Below are 19,044 nucleotides of genomic sequence, written 5' to 3' on the forward strand. Positions count from 1 at the left end.
CCTTCAGGGATCCTCTTATTGAGCATTCAGTTATCCACTGTATATTATACAGTTCTTTAAATCAAAATATTTTTCTTGTGTTTTGCAGGTATGTAAAAACACGAAGACCAACGATCTCTCCTAATATTAATTTTGTGGGTCAGTTAGCAGAGTTAGACCGGCAACTGAAGCGGGATGTAGGGCAGCGTGATCCTTCCTCGGCCCCAATTCTGTTTCGCAATCAAGAGTCTCATCACACTCTTGGCTTGTCCACCTCAGTCTCCACCTCATCAACTGCCTTCGCATCCAGTTTCCTTGAGAGACATGCCTGTGCTGGCCTACAAACAAATGTGCCTAAATCTCTCAGTCTTAACCTTCGGTCAACTCTAGATGCTGTACCAGCATCTCCGTCCTCCACACCTCACACCCCAGACATGTCCCCTTCTACTGCGCTTGCGCGTCTCAGTTTCGCCTCGGCATTGGATGAGCTTCGTGATGATGGCATGCCTCTCACGCTCAAGTGTTCATCCCCGGTAACGCCGCTCTCAAGTCTACCTCCGTCGTCTCCGAAAACGGCAGTCATAAGGGAAACTTCAAGTTCTCCGATTTTCAGGTTCAGGAAAACTTCCGAGTCGTCTTCTCCTTCCTCTCCTGCTTTCAGCTCCTTTTACAAGAGTAAAGAGATGTCTAGTCGAACTAGCAGTGACTTCAAAACTGAGGCTAAGATTACGTCCCTAAAAGAAAGCTTTACGTGTAGTGATAGCATTAAGAGTACAAGTGGGTCAACCAGCAACTTTTATAGTAGTGCCACTTTTAATGTTGGCAGTGCTGAAGAGAGGAAAGAAAAGGTTGAAGAAAGAGCGAGTGGTATTGTTAAGAGTGGCAGAATAAGAGTAGAGGAAAGAACAAGTGGATTGCTTGAGACAGGAAGAACTAGAGTTGAAGGAAAAGATAAACATTCAGAGGCTGGATCAGGGAGATTAGAGGAAAAAGAATTAGGACGATTAGAGGAAAAAGAGAGAAATGAGAAGACAGTGAGGCCATCTACATCCACAATGTCATTCACACGGCGGGGCAGTGATAGAGAAAGTCGGCAGGTGTCGGTGTGTGTTATTGATGTGAAAAGAGAAGCGTCACCTGTCAGCTATGTTCGTAGTGAGCCAATAATTGTACGAGAAACTCAGGTAATTGCCACACCATGTCATGCACTCCCTGAAGTTAGGTCAGTGCTGGAAGTTCAAATAGAAGATGGCCAACAAAAAGAGGAATATATTACAATACCAAGTGAGTCAAGAAAGTTGGTAGGTAACACAAAGGGTTCGAGAGATAATGTATGGAGTCCTAATGATGAAAAATGCCAAGAGAATGAAGAATCTAGAATAAAAATTGAGAAGTGCCAGCAGCAACCCAAACATGTACTACGCCCCCGAGAGGTGATTGTGCCTATTCAATTAGCAGGGCCTAGAGAGGAACGTCCTCGAGTGTTAGAGTTGAGTGTTGCTTCAAGCCATCAAAAGCAACCTCAGCCAGTCACAGCTACTGCAGCATGCACTGCTACTGAACCTACCAGTGGTATTTGGTTACCAGCGAGTCCTCAGGAGGCAGCTGTAGCTGGGCCACCTGCAGCCACTCCTAATTCTCCTAACTCTCCCAGTTCTCCGGGTGTACAACAAAGTGATTCAGGTATCATAATAGAGGAGAGAACAGAACTGCCTCCAAGTCCTCAGCGCCTGCCTAGATGTTATTCCTCCAGTGAGACTCACCTGAACACCAGACGACTGCTGGAACATCGTAACCCAGACTTTACCACAAGAAAGTGTTCCAGCTATGATGAGGTCGGAAGAGCGTGGCCTCACAATCTGGGGCCACATCACCAGCAACATCAACAAGGAGTGGGTCGGGAAGGCACCACTTGGCTGTGTCCGTGGGAACTAGCACGGAGCGACAGCGTCTCAACCAGCGGCTTCGGCTCGGAGATATCCGACACTGATTTTCTTCACGATGATGCTCACTCGACCACAACCCAGGATGATGCTCTTGGACCCTATGATGCTGTGTTTGCTGATGTGTTTCCTGGAGAACAGCAGCAGCAGCAACGACAAGTGACCACTCCCAAAACTCCTCGACCAGCAAGCCTTCCTGGGGTCACTGGGGCCTATTTCTCACAATTTGAGGTTAGAGAATGATCAATTAGAGTCCTGTATGTTTCATTTATATTTAGCATAAAAGCACAGATACTCCCCTACTTATGAACAGATTTGGTTCCAAGTGGTCGTTCATAAGTCCACTTGTTTGGAAGTTGAACATACATACACATACAGTAGTACAGTATATGTATGTATGTATGAACATTGAGCAACCTAGAAAAGTACAGAGTTTAAACATAAATGTGAACAAAGGGAAAATACATACTGTACACTAGTAAGCAAAACATGTGTTATAACTGAAATAATATTTATAATGTTTATAATAAATTTTCAACTTCAAGGCAAATTGCTCGTATTATCGAAAGTTCACAATACATATGTTCGTAAGGTCATCTTTTCTTCCAAGTTATGTTCCTTGTTTATTGTCATGTTAGGATTCAGAAATCTATGTCAAAATAATGTCAATGATTTCATGTGTCGAACCCCTTAAAGATTAACATCCTCGTGTGCATACAGAATTCATTTCACCTGTACCAGTATGGGTACGAATATTCATGGGGAGAAATATTCATGGGGAAGACTATTCATGGGGAAAAATATTAAGGGAAAATGCTAAACTTGTAAAGGTTATACAGTACCTGGGAAGGTGGAGATGATCAGCTTTGACTTGAGGAAGGGGAAAATAGCTTTACTTCCTTTGCCCAAGAGCTTTTCACAGGCAGCAAGCCACTGCTCCACTTTGGAGAGTTTCACCAGTACCTTGCTTTTAAATTATTATTTTTTTTAACATGCTGGCCATCTCCCACTGAGGTAGGGTAACCTGTAAAATAAATACTTTCACCATCATTCACACTATCACTATCTTACCAGAGGCACATAGATATGACAGTTGAGATACCCCTCCGAACAGCCAATATCCCAAACCCCTCCTTTAAAGTGCAGGCATTGTACTTCCCACTTCCAGGACTCAAATCTAGATAACCGGTTTCCCTTAATCCCTTCACAAATTTTACCTGCTAACAGTCCTCGATGACGCACTGACTTTCTTGGGTTATCCTGGGTGACTAACCCTCCAGGGTTAAAAATCCGAATGAAATCTTATCTTGTCAAGAGCTAAAAAAAATATTTAATTACTCTTCTTTTGCCAAACTGGCCTTATTCCACTGAGGCAGTGTGGCCCAAAAAGAAAAGAGAAAGTTTCTCTTTTTAAATTTAGTAATATATACAGGAGAAGGGGTTACTGGCCCCTTGTTCCCGGCATTTTAGTCGCCTCTTATGACACATGTGGCTTCTGGAGGAAGAATTTCGTTCCACTTCCCCATGGAAGTGGAACAGAATTACATACTATTAGGTTAATTATTACTGGCTCTCGCCTCACTCTTAATGTGGTTTGTGGCGGTGATGCTCACATCAGCTGAATCAAGCATTGTTATTACAAAAACACTAATTGGGTTTTACATTTAGTAATACATACAGGAGAAGAGGTTACTAGCCCCTTGCTCCCGGCATTTTAGTCGCCTCTTACAACACGCATGGCTTACGGAGGAAGAATTCTGTTCCACTTTCCCATGGAGGTAAGAGGAAATAAACAAGAACAAGAACTAGAAAGAAAATAGAAGAAAACCCAGAGGGGTGTGTATATATATGTTTGTATATGTATGTATGTGTCATCCTCGAAAGGGTTGGAGAGAGGGGGTAAAGGAGGTTTTGTGGGCGAGGGGCTTGGACTTCCAGCAAGCGTGCGTGAGCGTGTTAGATAGGAGTGAATGGAGACGAATGGTACTTGGGACCTGACGATCTGTTGGAGTGTGAGCAGGGTAATATTTAGTGAAGGGATTCAGGGAAACCGGTTATTTTCATATAGTCGGACTTGAGTCCTGGAAATGGGAAGTACAATGCCTGCACTTTAAAGGAGGGGTTCGGGATATTGGCAGTTTGGAGGGATATGTTGTGTATCTTTATACGTATATGCTTCTAAACTGTTGTATTCTGAGCGCCTCTGCAAAAACAGTGATAATGTGTGAGTGTGGTGAAAGTATTGAATGATGATGAAAGTATTTTTTGGGGGGATTTTCTTTCTTTTTTGGGTCACCCTGCCTCGGTGGGAGACGGCCGACTTGTTGAAAAAAAAAAAAAATGTATGTGTAGTGTGACCTAAGTGTAAGTAGAAGTAGCAAGACGTACCTGAAATCTTGCATGTTTATGAGACAGAAAAAAGGACACCAGCAATCCTACCATCATGTAAAACAATTACAGGTTTCTGTTTTACATTCACTTGGCAGGACGGTAGTACCTCCCTGGGTGGTTGCTGTCTACCAACCTACTACCTAGGAGTGCACACATTACTTACCTTAAAATATTTTCGTCCTCAGCTTATAGTGAGTGGTGAATATGTTTATTGTACGAAGTCTGAATAAATGAAGAATGACTATAATTGAAAACTGCTGTATTAGTGAAACACTATAAACACAAGTGCTGTAAAGTGGGGCCTGAGACCCTTTTTTTTTTTTTTTCTTTTTTCACTGTGCATATAATAAATCATTGTTAACCACAAAATAAAGTCACTAGTATGCAATAAAATTTTGGGCAGTATTATGGCTTTTTTCATCTACAGGTGCTTTAAAAATCCCAATATAAGTGATTAGTTTGCCCAAAATGCACTGCATCCTAGTGACTCTCTTTTGTGTTTAACATGATACTTTTCACCTAGCAGTAAAATAGGTACCTGGGTGTTAGTCACTTTACACCTACTGTTCCTGTTCACCTAGCAGTAAGTAGGTACCTGGGTGTTAGTCACCTTACACCTGGTGTTCTTGTTCATCTAGCAGTAAAATAGGTACCTGGGTGTTAGTCAACTGGTGTGCGTCGCATCCTGGGACAGAATTCACCCAATTTGCAGGAAATGCTCTGCATAAAAAGGGGCTTTCTATATAGCAGTATGTCATTGATGTCAGCTATGGTCTGTATTAGTTGTATCATGTATTTGTAGAAATAAAGATTATTATTATTATTATTATTATTATTATTATTATTACTGCATCAAAGAAATAAAAATGTGAATTTGAATGCATTGAACTATTTACACAGGATGCCAACAGTGACCCAGGGCTGGACATGGGTGTGGACATGGGCACCGGCAGTGTGGAGCTGCGACACGGGGGAAGAGGTCGCATGGGTATGGAGAAGAAGGACTCGGGTTACTATTCCTTCATCAGCGAACATCCGCCAGTAAGCCCGCGCACCATGGGGGAGAGTGTGCGTCATACGACCAGTAAGTTAGTTTCTTCTTTTCTACCAGACATAGTTTCTGCAATGTCTTGTATACTGCTTTGTTTGTGTGTGTGTGTGTGCACATGTGTGTTTCTGTATGTATGTGTATGTGTGTGCATGCGTGTTTATGTATGTCTGTGTGCATATGTGTTTCTGAATGTATGTGTGTGTGCATGTATGTGTCTGTATGTGTGTGTGTGTGTGTGTGTGTGTGTGTGTGTGTGTGTGTGTGTGTGTGTGTGTGTGTGTGTGTGTGTGTGTGTGTGTGTGTGTGCATGTGTGTGTGTTTACATGTGTGTTTGTATGTTTTTATTCATTCGTTCATTCATTCGTGTGTATTCGTTTGTATGCTAGTGTGTGCATTTGTGTGTATGCACGTGCTTGTTCATGTGCATGTACTCACATATACGTGGTTGCAGGGGTTGAGTTTCAGCTCCTGGCTCTGCTTATTTGCTGGCCGCTACTGGGGTCACGGTCTCCTGGCTTCAAGAGCCTTATCATACCTCCTCTTAAAGCTATGTATGGATCTTGCCTGTACCACTCTTCTGTCTAGGTTGTTCCGCTTCCTCACTACTCTGAGGCTGAAGAAATACTTCTTAACATCCCTGTGACTCATCTGTGGATTCAACTCCCTACCCTTGTGTTCCTATTTCTTACCTCAAAAAAATCTAGCACATTAATTACTCTCAGTATTTTGTACATCATTATCATATCTCCCCAAGTCCTTCTGTCTTCTTATAATATCATAGATCATGTGTTGGTTCCATACTGGTTCTGCTTACTCCAATATAGGCCTGATATATACTGCAGCAGATATTCAGTTAATGTGAGCCTCAGGTGATGTGCTTAGGCTGCCAGTAGTAACAGCCTGGATGACCAGGCAAGCACCAGTTAAGCCTGGGCCATGGCTGGGCTCCAGGAGTAGGAAAAGCTCTCAAAATTCATCAGAGGTACATCAAAGGTAAAGGTATATCAGTAGTCACACCAAGGTCCTTCTCCTTGAGTGAAGTTTGCAGCCCGGTACCCCAAGAGCCTGTATCCACTTGCAGTCGTCTTTGCCTGTCCCCAGTCTTTATAATTTTGTATTTTCTGGGGTTAAACTCTGATAGCCACTTGTCAGACCTGCAGCCTGTCGAGGTCTATTTGTCATCTTTCCTGGTCTTCCCCTGTTTGTATTCCTCATTATTTTATGTGATCTCTGAATAGGGATACCTCTGATTCTTCTGGTATGTTATTCAAGTATACTCAAAATAACACAATTGAAAACAAACCAAAACTGTAGACCAGTGTGTAAACCACTGGGTCAGCTGGTTATATTAAGATTCATCCAACTAGGTATATTTGTACACCATAGGAAGGTTAGCATGGGCCACCACTGTGGCCATTCAAGTATGTGCAAGAAATAGTATTAGTACTGGTCCTTACGGAGCCCCACTCATCACATGTACTCATTCCAACACCTTCGACAATCCCTCTTTTCCTCCATATTCCTTTATCCAAAGTAGTGCCTTTCCTATTGTTCCTGATTGCTAGTTTTTGGATCAATTTCTCGAGTGTCCATATGCATAAACATACATCTAATTATGCTAAATTTAACAAATTAGAGTTAACACGTAATGACAATACTCGTGTATGTATATAATTTTATAAATCACAAAATAAGTGTACAGTGGACCCCCGCATAACGATTACCTCCGAATGCGACCAATTATGTAAGTGTATTTATGTAAGTGCGTTTGTACGTGTATGTTTGGGGGTCTGAAATGGACTAATCTACTTCACAATATTCCTTATGGGAACAAATTCGGTCAGTACTGGCACCTGAACATACTTCTGGAGTGAAAAAAGTTCGTTAACCGGGGGTCCACTATATATAATTATTAACTCTGTCTCTTATGACTATTGTTTATTGATGTATTTTAGTTAACCCTTAACCTGTACAAACAGATCTATGTTTACACGCGTAGTGCTCCAAAAGTAGATTACGTTTTTTTACATATTTTCAAATATAACAAAAAAAGATAGATCAAAGTTTTTTTTTACACGTTTTCAAACGTAAAAACAGAAGAAGAAGCTCTACGTATTTTTACATACTTTCAAATGTTGAAATAATGTAGATCTACGTTTGGACAGTTTAGCCCGTAAACGGTCCAAACGTATATATAGTGGACCCCCGGTTAACGATATTTTTTCACTCCAGAAGTATGTTCAGGTGCCAGTACTGACCGAATTTGTTCCCATAAGGAATATTGTGAAGTAGATTAGTCCATTTCAGACCCCCAAACATACACGTACAAACGCACTTACATAAATACACTTACATAATTGATCGCATTCGGAGGTAATCGTTAAGCGGGGGTCCACTGTATACGTTTTTTCAACATTTGAAAGTATGTAAAAAAATGTAGATCTTTTTTGTTTACATGTGAAAACGTGTAAAAAAAACTTTTATCTACATTTTTTTTTGTTATATTTGAAAATATGTAAAATAAAGTAGATCTACTTTTGTAGCTACGAATTTGAACGTCGATCTGTTTGGACCGTTTAAGGGTTAATAGAAAGACACATGTATACAGTGGTACCCTGAGTTTTGAACTTATTTCATTCCAGAAGGCTGTTTGAGTGCCAATACTGAATGAATTTGTTCCCATAAGGAATAATATAAATTAGATTAATCTATTTCAGACCCCCAAAAATACACTTAGAAGCGCACTTACACAAATTTTTTTTTTTTTTTTTTTTTCAACAAGTCGGCCGTCTCCCACCGAGGCAGGGTGACCCATAAAAGAAAGAAAATCCCCAAAAAGAAAATACTTTCATCATCATTCAACACTTTCACCACACTCGCACATTATCACTGTTTTTGCAGAGGTGCTCAGAATACAACAGTTTAGAAGCATATACGTATAAAGATACACAACATATCCCTCCAAACTGCCAATATCCCAAACCCCTCCTTTAAAGTGCAGGCATTGTACTTCCCATTTCCAGGACTCAAGTCCGACTATATGAAAATAACCGTTTCCCTAAATCCCTTCACTAAATATTACCCTGCTCACACTCCAACAGATCGTCAGGTCCCAAGTACCATTCGTCTCCATTCACTCCTATCTAACACGCTCACGCACGCTTGCTGGAAGTCCAAGCCCCTTACCCACAAAACCTCCTTTACCCCCTCTCTCCAACCCTTTCGAGGATGACCCCTACCCCGCCTTCCTTCCCCTATAGATTTATATGCTTTCCATGTCATTCTACTTTGATCCATTCTCTCTAAATGACCAAACCACCTCAACAACCCCTCTTCTGCCCTCTGACTAATACTTTTATTAACTCCACACCTTCTCCTAATTTCCACACTCCGAATTTTCTGCATAATATTTACACCACACATTGCCCTTAAACAGGACATCTCCACTGCCTCCAACCGTCTCCTCGCTGCTGCATTTACCACCCAAGCTTCACACCCATATAAGAGTGTTGGTACTACTATACTTTCATACATTCCCTTCTTTGCCTCCATAGATAACGTTTTTTGACTCCACATATACCTCAACGCACCACTCACCTTTTTTCCCTCATCAATTCTATGATTAACCTCATCCTTCATAAATCCATCCGCTGACACGTCAACTCCCAAGTATCTGAAAACATTCACTTCTTCCATACTCCTCCTCCCCAATTTGATATCCAATTTTTCTTTATCTAAATCATTTGACACCCTCATCACCTTACTCTTTTCTATGTTCACTTTCAACTTTCTACCTTTACACACATTCCCAAACTCATCCACTAACCTTTGCAATTTTTCTTTAGAATCTCCCATAAGCACAGTATCATCAGCAAAAAGTAACTGTGTCAATTCCCATTTTGAATTTGATTCCCCATAATTTAATCCCACCCCTCTCCCAAACACCCTAGCATTTACTTCCTTTACAACCCCATCTATAAATATATTAAACAACCATGGTGACATTACACATCCCTGTCTAAGACCTACTTTTACCGGGAAGTAGTCTCCCTCTCTTCTACACACCCTAACCTGAGCCTCACTATCCTCATAAAAACTCTTTACAGCATTTAATAACTTACCACCTATTCCATATACTTGCAACATCTGCCACAAATATGCTTACATAATTGTTCGAGTTGAGAGCAGTTCCAAACTTGGGGTACCACTGTACTTACCTGTTTCTAACTTTTAAATATAAATAATAATTATCACAAGGACCCCAATGGAAATAAGTCGACTTTTTTTGGGTTTTTCCAGGTTCCTACACATATGTTGCTATGTATGATAATCTATGTAACTGTATTTGTGTATACCTGAATAAACTTACTTGTATACAACCTATGAGAAATTTTGAATATGAAGTGTGTCCTACTAAAAGTTTCTCATTAGTTACGTATGTCTTCTTGTGTATTTGTTGGTATTAGTTTTACCTCGTATGTCTGTATTATTACGTATAATTGTTAAAGTGTTTTTTAACCCTTAAATGGTCTAAACGTATATATACGTTCTCTCGCATAGCGCCCCGAATTTTTTGAGAGAAAAAAATAATTTTTTATTAATAGGAAAAAAGAGCATATGGTACCCAGGCATCCCCAATTTTTTTCATATGGCACACAGTGAGTGCGCACACCCATTCTCTCATGTCTAGGCAACTCAGGCTTATCATGCCAACGTTGAATGAATGACAAAGAAAACGTATATATACGTTTTGACCGTTTAAGGGTTAAGTGTTTCTCGGATGCATTTATCAGATTTTGTCAGCCTTAGCTATACTTTATTTACTCAGTCCTGTATTGGATATTGGTGTATTCTGGAATACACTATTGTAGTATGCAGAATTTTCTCAAAATACTTATCAGTTTACTTTTTTCTCTGTTTTTTGTTTGCCTTAATGAAAAATATTTCTTGGCTCCCAAGAAAACTTTTATTGTTTAGTAATTTGAAAAAAAAAATTCCTGAGAATTTTTTGTTGAGAATTATACGCTAAATCAAAATTAATGTAAATTAGAAATGAAGGCAGCATCACTAATAAATCACTTTCACTATAGTTCCAATATAATATCCTTAATTAGAATAAAGGCAACATGCTCATTTCGACGATTCAGAGAGGTTTGAAGCGTTTTCTGACATAACTCATTTTTTAGCTAAAATATTTAAATTATCACAATCATTAATGCTGCTACAATTTAATCACTTTCACTATGGTCCAATATAATATCCCTAATTAGAAATGAAAGCCTATTAAAGGCCTGTTAAATCACTTTCACTATGGTTCCGATAATGAGACTTGGTGCTGCTTTCATCTAGCACTGCGCTTGCAGACAAGTCTTTCAAAACATCGGCCAAGAGGGCTAAATAACGTAAAGGTAGGGTAAGGGGCCAACACAAACGGGAGCAAATATTGTACATAAAAACACTGTAGAAATGAGATGTCCGTTGATAGCAAGGGCAAACTCATGTGATATATGCTAGTGCTTAAAAACAATATTTAGCAAGTATTAATAATAAAAACAATGGTTTTTTTATTTTAAAATTGTTTAGGTTTGTCTTTTTACATAGCGTATAATGGGGCAGTTGTGTTTTAACCAAAAAGTGTCTGTTATGTGAGTAGTTTCCAAGATACTGTATGTATGGTACTACTTATACAAATGTACTTTGTAGATGTATGGTTCAGAGAATTGGCAATATGATGATTGAGACACTAGTGCAACACAATAAAGATACCCATGTATTACACAAGTTTCTCAGTCATTGGAAATATATCCATTTGGAATCCATTTACTAGTCAGTATTCCACATTTACCTTAAATATACATAGTTTGGAAACTACAGTTGATCCTTGACTTATTGTGGGGTTACGTTCTGACAAACCCATCATAAGTTGAATATGAATATGATACACTAAATTAATAAATAAATAATTACTCTCACTGAATAAATGAAAAAATAATTACTGTAACTAAATAGCAGTATTGAACAGCAAATATATAAATGTTGTCACCTTCATGCTGGGCAATTATTTTAAGTTTCATCTCCAAAGTACAGTGGACCCCCGGTTAACGATATTTTTTCATCACTCCATAAGTATGTTCAGGTGCCAGTACTGACTGAATTTATTCCCATAAGGAATAGTGTGAAGTAGATTAGTCCATTTCAGACCCCCAAACATACACGTACAAACGCACTTACATAAATACACTTACATAATTGGTCGCATTCGGAGGTAATCGTTAAGCGGGGGTCCACTGTACAGTGGTACCTCGGGATACGAACTTAATTCGTTCCAGAAGGCTGTTCGAGTGCTAATACTGAACAAATTTGTTCCCATAAGGAATTATTTAAATTAGATTAATCCTTTTCAGACCCCCAAAAATACACTTGCAAAATCGCTTACATAAATACACTTACATAATTGCTCGTGTTTTGAGCTGTTCGTATCCCGAGGTACCACTGTAATTGCTTTTGCATCATCGTAAAGTCAAAATATCGCAAATTTAACCATCTTAAGTCGAGGAGCACCCATACTGAGATAATGAACACTTATGTTGATACACAGCTGCCTCTCACATGGTACAGTTGTTCCATTATATGGTACGAGTACAAAAAAAAAATGTATTGATTCAAGTTTCTTTTACCATAGTATGTTGAGGAGGCCACTACTATCAGCAGTAACTCGTATATTCTTAATTATCGTTACTTTCTCTGGTGGTGAAGCCCGAGACAATGGCTAAATACCCTAGATGACGTAGTACTTATTTAGAACCTCAAGTTTTATGTTACAGTGCATTTATTATATAAATCTACATTCGCAAATACAAAGATTATGTACGTATACAGCCTCTCCTCACTTAACGACGGAGTTCTGCTCCTAAGACCACATCGGTAAATGAATTTGTTACTAAGTGAGGCGCATACTATAATGGTAGTGGGTTTGTTTCAACCATCTTTAATGTCACCTTTGCACCATTTATAACATTTCTGGTATACATATTTTTAAATGTTTATGCAGCAGTGTATTATATATATTGTAATAAACAGAATAGAGGAAATCAGCTCTAATATACATTATTTAGGTATGCATACTGGTCAGAGAGCCCATAGTAAGTCCGAGTCATTGGTAAACGAGTACGTTGCTAAGTGAGGAAGGCTGCATATACACACCCACACACACACATACACAGCATATGTATACAGTATTTGTATATGGTCTGGGCAGCTCCAGGAAGGTATACAACACGCTGGCTAGGAAACGTCCTGTGTCTGAGTTGGTACCATGAGGATGGAGCCTCCTTGTTCCAACACTAAACCAACAAGAAGGTATCTGCTAAGACAACGGGTATGTAGAAGAACAGCTGGAGACTGCCAGACACAACGGTATAATTAATTAGCAACTAACTCATAATAGTTTACTGCTTAAGTCAGCCCTCCTACATAGTATCAAATGCTCAGGAATTCTGACAGAAAGAAAATAAAGGCAGTGACAGTGTTGTTATTTTGTTCACTCAGGATGGCCACAAACAAGATAAGTGCCAAGTACCCACATTAACAAAAAGTTTGCATATGTAACCTTAAGTTCTTAGGGGGTTCTGAATAATATTGTATTTATCTTAGTTTAAATGGTAAAAGGATACATACTGCAAAAGGCCTTTGTTAGTACATTTCACCTCCATGAGGCTTTATCTTGTATACCTTTGATATACCTTTGATGAGTTCTGAGTTTTTCTACTCTCAGAGCCCGGCCACAGGCCAGGCTCATCTGATGAAGCTTCATGTGCGTGAAGCTTCATACTAATAAACGTCTCCTTCATGACTCACGAAATTGTACTAACTCAATTGCAAAGAAATCAAGGAAAGGATGGGATTTGAACCCATGGCAAATGAGTCTTGAAACTCATTGGCCATGGTGTCAAACCCTGCCCGTTTCCTGATTTAGGTTCCAACCCCACCTGTACCCTGATTTAGGAGATTCCAACCCCATCCATACCCTGATTTAGAAGGTTCAATCCCCACCTGTACTCTGATATAGAAGGATCCAACCCCACCCATACCCTGATTTAGAAGGATCCAACCCCACCCATACCCTGATTTAGAAGGATCCAACCCCACCCATACCCTATTTAGAAAATCCCAACTGCACCTCTTCCCTGATTTAAAAGGTCCCCTTTAGTATGTTTCTTTTCACCATTTACCTGCCACAACATACTTCAGTCAGTTAGAAACACACGTTACCTGGAAATGTTAAGAGTTATAAAATTATAATGTAAAATTATATATCTGGAAGCCTTCATTTGAGTTCTGTTGTATTTAAGGGAGTTCAAGTAACAACAACTAGGAAAACTAGTCACAACACTGTGTTTGGAGGACAAACTAAAACATTATCTAAAATTGCTTCTCCAGATTGTGGATCAATAGTGAATCACAGAAACTAAGCCTAGTGGTGTCAGAAGTGGCTAATTCCTAATACAGCCTCTCCTCACTTAATGACCGGGTTCCATTCCTAAGAGTAGGTCGGTAATCAGATTGGTCATTAAGCGAGGAGTATACTATACTGGTAGTGGGTTTGTGTCAGCCATCTTTACATATTTTTTTAATGTCACCATTGCACCATTTATACTTTTCTGATATATTTTTAAATGTTTATACAGTAGTTTACTGGATACTGTAATAAACAGATGAGAGGAAATCAGCTCTGATATACATTATTTAGAGGTGCATACTGGTTGAAGAGCTGGTTGTAAGTCCGAGTGGTCGGTAAACAAGTGTATCGCTGTAAAGTAAAAGGACACAAGTGCAACTAATGTGACATTTTATTGTGGCAACGTTTCACTCTCCAGGAGCTTTATCAAGCCATTACAAATGTTTCACTCCTGGAGAGCGAAACGTTGCCACAATAGTCACATTAGTTGCACTCATGTCCTTTTACTTTACATATTGTCAGTAATTCTACCAACTTTATTACAAGTATATCGGTAAGTAAGGAGAGGCTGTATAATATCAGTTTTATACTCTGCTTGGCTAATCTGCCTCATATATGTATCACTATATTTAGAAGGTCTTGCCTAACACATTAATAATACCGGTGTAATAATAGCTGTGAAGTTTTTATATATTATGGGAGTATTTTGTCACACAAGAAACAACACTGTCCTTGACATGATCTTGCAATGACTCACTTAGTGGTTACCGGAAAATATCTGCTGTTGTAGCTGACCTGGGTTGTCCACCCCATCTGAGGAACAAGCATCACCATATAATGTCCCAGGAAATGCAGTCTCTAAAGAATACAGTACAATTTACTAATGCACTCTGGGATTATCAAGAAATGTACACGAATACAGTAAAAAAATTTTAATACACGCTGGAGTCATCAGGAAATGTTCCTAATGAATACAGTACAGTGGAACCTTGGTACTCGGACAGCCCCCTACCCGAACAAAGCTCAGCACTCAACCAAACAAACACAACCTGCCAGAACTTTTCTGTAAGCTATTTTCTGTTTCTTTGCATTTTTTGGAGTTGTTTTTATATTATTTGTATAAATGAGTGTATAACGAAAACCTGTAATTGTTTTACATGATGGTAGGATTGCTGGTGTCTTTTGTCTGTCTCATAAACATGCAAGATTTCAGGTATGTCTTGCTACTTCTACTTACACTTAGTTCACACTACACGTACATGTACAAGCATATATATACACACACACCCCTCTGGGTATTCTTCTATTTTCTTTCTAGTTCTTGTTCTTGTTTATTTCCTCTTAACTCCATGGGGAAGTGGAGCAGAATTCTTCCTCCGTAAGTGTGAAGGTTTACTCAGCCCTGTAACAACTTCAGACAGTATTACCAAGGCTGGCTCCTCCTCATGAAAATTAGTGAATAGAAAAAGAAATAATAACAGACAAACATAAACACTTTATTATATAGAAAATATAAAACACTTAAATATGAAATATTAATCCTACATTAAAGAAAATGAAAAACGAAAAATATAAATGATAACTGAATTCAACGCTAATATATATAGGGGTGTCTGGTGTTGGTGACACTGAGTGTTGTTGAAATCGTAGCAGCTGCTGATGATGGGGGAGGGGGTCTCAGGTGTTGGTTACAACCCACCGGTTCGTTCTTCACAGTATAGCCTTGAGTATTATATACCGATGACAGGAAAGCAGGTTCTTTACCACTGCAATGAGGGGTTACGCCCTGCAATTTCATACAGGTAATTAAATCCAAAAAGGGGAAGTCTCAGGACATTAGTCCATCTCCATCCGTTCTGCTCGTTGATTGGCAGGTGACCCTCTCTATCATCCAAGCTGGAAAGATAGACAGGTTACCCACTGCTTAAGAAATCACTCTCCATGATAAGTACAATACCTAAAAGATGTGGTGATTATTACAACAGTCAACCTAAAGCAAAACTGAAAGGACTAAGTTTATTATTGGTCAAAAGTGAAGCTTTTAACCAATAAATCCACTAGAATACAAGGCAGGAATGTACTTACAGTAGTGCTGAGAGCTGTGAGTCTAGTGATTACTGTTTGGACTAGAGCCCCACATGTCACCTTTTTTTGGGGGGGGAGAAGGAGGGGAAGGGATAGCGGGAGCTAGACTGACCCTACCTTAACAAGCAGCCGGCAGTCAAACTAACACTTTCGGGGTGGGGGAAAAAAGGCGGGAGCTTGACTTACCCTACCTTAACAGGTAGCCGGCAATGAAACTATCACTTTCGGGGAGGGGAAAAAAGGTGGGAATAGCGGGAGCTTGACTTACCCTACCTTAACAGGTAGCCGGCAATGAAACTATTGTTACTATATACTCCCTCTCTACTCCTATCTATTGAACTTTTCCCTCACAGTAAGCCATGCGTGTTGTAAGAGGCGACTAAAATGCCGGGAGCAAGGGGCTAGTAACCCCTTCTCCCATATAAGTTACTAAATTTAAAAGAGAAACTTTGTTTTTCTTTTTGGGTCACCCTGCCTTGGTGGGATAAGGCCTGTGTGTTGAAAGAAAGAAAATAAGTCACCATGGGGCCTACAGAAATTAGTGATAACAGCCAACCAAAAACAAAAATTGGTTAGGAAGAATTTGTTCAATACTCAAACGGATAAGCACTCAAACAGTCTTCTGGAATAAATTTAGTTTGAGTACCTAGGTTCCACTGTACATTGTAGTAATACCCTTTAATCTCATTGCTTCAGAGAAAACTAAATTCTTGGTGAATGAAGTGGTATCACTGTATCATGCACTTGTGAGCAAGATATTGTCTAGAAGATTCATGGTAGTCAGTAAGCTAGATTTAACTTATGAAGCAAGTAGTACAGGGCTGGCACTCATAAGATTGGGCGGGGATGTTGCAATTTGAGGCAGCCGTTGACTGAGTGATGGTGAATGTATTTCCTTCTTTGGGTCTAAAAAAAATTCAAGCATGATTTTTGGATTTTTTTCCTTATTGTCTCCATGTATGACATACAAGTGTTGATGGTGAGGTTCATTTCTCGATAATGTAAATAAACCTTTCTAAGAGAGGAGGAAAACTCAGCATCTTGAATTTGAAAAAAAAAAAATGCCCTAATTTGAATTTGAAAATAATGTAAGGTTTATGCATGTAAAAGAAAAAAATAATAAAAACTTTAAAAAGGTAAAAAAAAAAAAAAAAAAAAAATTTTCAATTCACTGGCTGTCCCACACTGAGGCAGAGTGACCCAAAAAGAGGACATGCTTCTACGATCACTCAACCAATCACTGTTTTGCTAAAAGTATTCCAGCATCACAGTTCAGTTATTTCTATCATAAACTGTGCTAAAGACAGTTTGGGAGCCTCCAGGTGTTGAGGTTACCATCAATATTAGCAACACCTGATCTGTGCTGCATGGTCGAAACCAAAATAAAAGCCACCTGGCTGAAGTGCAAGGTGCAGAAAGGCCTCACTTTACATCGCTTCACTCTACAGGATTTTGCTAATACAGTGGACCCCCGCTTAACGATCACCTCCAAATGCGACCAATTATGTAAGTGTATTTATGTAAGTGCGTTTGTACGTGTATGTTTGGGGGTCTGAAATGGACTAATCTACTTCACAATATTCCTTATGGGAAAAAAATCGGTCAGTACTGGTACCTGAACATAGTACTGGAATGAAAAAAGTTCGTTAACCGGGGGTCCACTGTACAGCAGTTTTTAATTATACCCATTTTTCATTTATTCAGACTTTCTACAGTAAATACAGTCACCACTCACTCTAAGCTGAGGATGAAAATATTTTAAGGTTAGAAATGTGTGTATTATATGTGCATTTTTTGGGTCTAACTCTGTTTCTCACTTAAAATATGATAGTGTAAACATGTTGTCAGATTTTTATATGTATTTAAAAGTGAAAAAGAGGCTATGATTCACTTTACAGCTGCCAGTTTATAGCAGTAGCCTGGAACCTAACCTGCTGTATAAGTGGGGCCCTACAGTAGCCTGGAACCTAACCTGCTGTATAAGTGGGGCCCTACAGTAGCCTGGAACCTAACCTGCTGTATAAGTGGGGCCCTACAGTAGCCTGGAACCTAACCTGCTGTATAAGTGGGGCCCTACAGTAGCCTGGAACCTAACCTGCTGTATAAGTGGGGCCCTACAGTAGCCTGGAACCTAACCTGCTGTATAAGTGGGGCCCTACAGTAGCCTGGAACCTAACCTGCTGTATAAGTGGGGCCCTACAGTAGCCTGGAACCTAACCTGCTGTATAAGTGGGGCTCTACAGTAGCCTGGAACCTAACCTGCTGTATAAGTGGGGCCCTACAGTAGCCTGGAACCTAACCTGCTGTATAAGTGGGGCCCTACAGTAGCCTGGAACCTAACCTGCTGTATAAGTGGGGCCCTACAGTAGCCTGGAACCTAACCTGCTGTATAAGTGGGGCCCTACAGTAGCCTGGAACCTAACCTGCTGTATAAGCAGGGCTCTACAGTAGCCTGGAACCTAACCTGCTGTAAAAGTGGGGCCCTACAGTAGCCTGGAACCTAACCTGCTGTAAAAGTGGGGCCCTACAGTAGCCTGGAACCTAACCTGCTGTAAAAGTGGGGCCCTACAGTAGCCTGGAACCTAACCTGTTGTATAAATGGGACTCTACAGTAGCCTGGAACCTAACCTGCTGTATAAGCAGGGCCCTACAGTAGTCTGGAACCTAATCTCGTGTATAAGCAGGGCCCTACAGTAGCCTGGAACCTAACCTACTGTATAAGTGGGGCCCTACAGTAGCCTGGAACCTAACCTACTGTATAAGTGGGGCCCTACAATAGCCCGGAACCTAACCTGCTGTATAAGCGGGGCCCTACAGTAGCCTGGAACCTAACCTGCTGTATAAGTGGGGCCCTACAATAGCCCGGAACCTAACCTGCTGTATAACCGGGGCTCTACAGTAGCCTGGAACCTAACCTGCTATATAAGTGGGGCCCTACAATAGCCCGGAACCTAACCTGCTGTATAAGCGGGGCTCTACAGTAGCCTGGAACCTAACCTGCTATATAAGTGGGGCCCTACAATAGCCCGGAACCTAACCTGCTGTATAAGCGGGGCTCTACAGTAGCCTGGAACCTAACCTGCTATATAAGTGGGGCCCTACAATAGCCCGGAACCTAACCTGCTGTATAAGCGGGG

At 40.1% G+C, this 19,044-nt stretch overlaps 1 protein-coding gene across 7 annotated transcripts in view; it reads left to right on the forward strand.

Annotated features, from left to right (window-relative positions):
* The window catches only part of LOC128697206 (uncharacterized), a 142,225-nt gene that overhangs the window by 75,448 nt on the left and 47,733 nt on the right, over positions 1-19,044 (forward strand). For all 7 annotated transcript variants that reach the window (XR_011394560.1, XR_011394558.1, XR_011394559.1 and 4 more), the window contains exons 9-10: positions 89-2,153; positions 5,214-5,397. Coding sequence is in view for 2 of the 7 variants with exons in the window: in XM_070104112.1 (XP_069960213.1) it covers positions 89-2,153; positions 5,214-5,397 (2,249 nt within the window). In the remaining 5 variants the exon portion in view is untranslated. The remainder of the gene's footprint in view (positions 1-88; positions 2,154-5,213; positions 5,398-19,044) is intronic.

This window comes from Cherax quadricarinatus, chromosome 89 (assembly GCF_038502225.1).
Source record: "Cherax quadricarinatus isolate ZL_2023a chromosome 89, ASM3850222v1, whole genome shotgun sequence".
NCBI lineage: Eukaryota > Metazoa > Arthropoda > Malacostraca > Decapoda > Parastacidae > Cherax > Cherax quadricarinatus.